The 2500-nt window shown below is 52.9% G+C and overlaps 1 protein-coding gene across 2 annotated transcripts in view; it reads right to left on the bottom strand.

Moving 5' to 3' along the window:
• dync1i2b (dynein, cytoplasmic 1, intermediate chain 2b) overlaps window positions 1–2500 on the bottom strand; it is a 29714-nt gene that overhangs the window by 19369 nt on the left and 7845 nt on the right. Inside the window, exon 5 of one of the 2 annotated variants that reach the window (XM_063211801.1) lies at window positions 2372–2431. The exons of the other annotated variant lie outside the window; for it this stretch is intronic. Within the exon in view, the coding sequence (XP_063067871.1) occupies window positions 2372–2431 (60 nt within the window). The remainder of the gene's footprint in view (window positions 1–2371; window positions 2432–2500) is intronic. 2 annotated transcript variants of the gene reach the window in all.

Here is a 2500-nt window from a genome sequence, read left to right as displayed (position 1 = left end):
ACACACACACACACACACACACACACACACACACACACACACACACACACACACAAGCACGCGCACAAGCACGCACGCGCATGCACGCACACGCACATACACACACACACAGGTGTGCACACAAACGTACAGAGAGAGACATGCACGCGCCCACACACACGCAGGTACATTCACGTACACAGAGACAGTCACACACACAACACACACAGGTGCACACACACGCAGACAACACATACCATATACACACACACAATATACCACACACACATGCACACACACACACACACACACACACACACACACACACACACAATTGCAATAGTGAATTTCAAAACGCTCATTATCCCAAATATCCCACAAAAATCAACACAGAGAGGGATCATTCTATATTATGCCCATGCTCAATCAATCTTTCTCAAGCACACACACACACACACACACACACACACACACACACACACACACACACACACACACACACACACACACACACACACACACACACACACACACACAAACACACACATACGTCTCGCTCGATCGCAAACCAACCATGGGCAGAGGGATGAGATGCGGGCTGGAATGAGGAACAAAATGGTGGAAGAGGAGGATGATTCTGGAATCTACAGCTGGCAGGCAAGGACAGGCAGGGACAGACAGACAGACGTTAACACACACACACACACACACACACACACACACACACACACACACACACACACACACACACACACACACACACACACACACACACACACACACACACACAGGACAGACAGAGAAGCAGGGTGATTAACATGGCACCAACTAATGATCCAAAGGCCTGGGGGAGCAACGAAAAGGGAAACGAGTGCAGAGAGAAGGGAGGATGAGTCGATGTGTGTGAGTGGGAGCGAGGGATAGAGGAGGAGAGGAGTAGAGATGGAGATGGAAGAGAGATGGAGGAGAGTAGGAGAGATGCAAGGATTGAGTGTTGAGAGGGAGAGAAGGAGTGAGGGAGGGAGGGATAGAGGAGGAGAGGAGGAGAGATGGAGGTGGAGGAGAGATGGAGGAGAGTATGAAAGATGGAAGGACGAGTGTAGAGAGGGAGGGAGGGAGGGATAGAGGAAGAGAGGAGGAGAGATGGAGGTGGAGGAGAGATGGAGGAGAGTAGGAGAGATGCAAGGATTGAGTGTTGAGAGGGAGAGAGGGAGGGAGGAGAGAGAGATGAGAAGATGGGAGTTTGGGAGTAGATTTGATGGGAGGAAGAGTGTAGGGAGGGAGAGAGAGAGGGATAGAGGAGGAGTGATGAGAGGAGGAGTGGATCAGCAGATGGAGAGAAGGGGTAGAGGAGAGGGAGAAAGATGAAGTGTAGGGATAGGGAAGGGAGGGATAGAGGAGAGATGGGAGGAGGTGTGGAGGACTAGAGGAATCAGGGGATAGAAGAGGAGTGTGGTGGAGTATCCAAAGTTAGAGAGGAGTGGAGGATGAATGATAGAACAGGAGTAGAGATGGGATGAAGAGTGGAGGGATGGAGAGAGGGATAGAGGGAGGGGTAGAGTAGAGGAGTGTGGCAGTACCCCAGGTGAGAGAGGAGTGGAGAGAGGAGAGAGGGAGGGATGGAGGAGAGATGGGAGGACAAGTGGAGGGAGGGATAGAGGAGACGGGAGGACGAGTGGATAGATGGAGGGGGGAAGGAGAAAGGGAGGGATAGAGTAGGAGAGGTGGAGAGATGGGAGGACGAGTATACAGTAGGGAGGGAATGATAGAGGGATATCATAGAGGAGTGTGGCAGTGGCCCAGGTGAGAGAGGAGTGGAGACTGAGAGAGGGAGAGATGGGAGGATGAGTGGAGGGAGGGATAGAGGATGATGGGAGGATGAGTGGAGGGAGGGATAGAGGATGATGGAGGAGAGATGGGAGGACAAGGGACAAGTAGAGGGAGAGGATGATAGAAAGATAGAGTAGAGGAGTGTGGGAGTACCCCAGGTGAGAGAGGAGTGGAGAGAGGGAGGGATAGAGATGGGAGGACGAGTGTAGGGATGGAGAGAGGGAATGCTAGAGGGACAGAGTAGAGGAGTGTGGCAGTGCCCCAGGTGAGAGAGGAGTGGAGAGAGGGAGGGATGGAGGAGAGAGGGGAGGAGAGAGATGAGAGATGGAGAGACAGGAGGAGGAGTGGAGACTGAGAGAGGGATAGAAGAGATGGGAGGAGGAGTGGAGGGATGGAGGGATGGCCAGATGGAATGCTAGAGGGATAGAGTAGAGGAGTGTGGCAGTACCCCAGGTGAGAGAGGGGGGGATAGAGGAGATGGGAGGAGGAGTGGAGGGATGGATGGAGCGAGGGATGGCCAGATGGAATGCTAGAGGGACAGAGTAGAGGAGTGTGGCAGTACCCCAGGTGAGAGTCAGAGTGGAGCAGGAGTGTGGACGGATCAGAGTCCCAGTGCAGAGTCCTGTTAGAGGCACAGCAACAGAGAAACACACACACACAGTGCATACACGTACACATACACACACACGCA

Source organism: Engraulis encrasicolus, chromosome 12 (assembly GCF_034702125.1).
Source record: "Engraulis encrasicolus isolate BLACKSEA-1 chromosome 12, IST_EnEncr_1.0, whole genome shotgun sequence".
Classification (NCBI taxonomy): domain Eukaryota; kingdom Metazoa; phylum Chordata; class Actinopteri; order Clupeiformes; family Engraulidae; genus Engraulis; species Engraulis encrasicolus.
The sequence above is the reverse complement of the archived record's forward strand: the minus strand, read 5'-3'. Positions and strand labels throughout refer to the sequence as shown.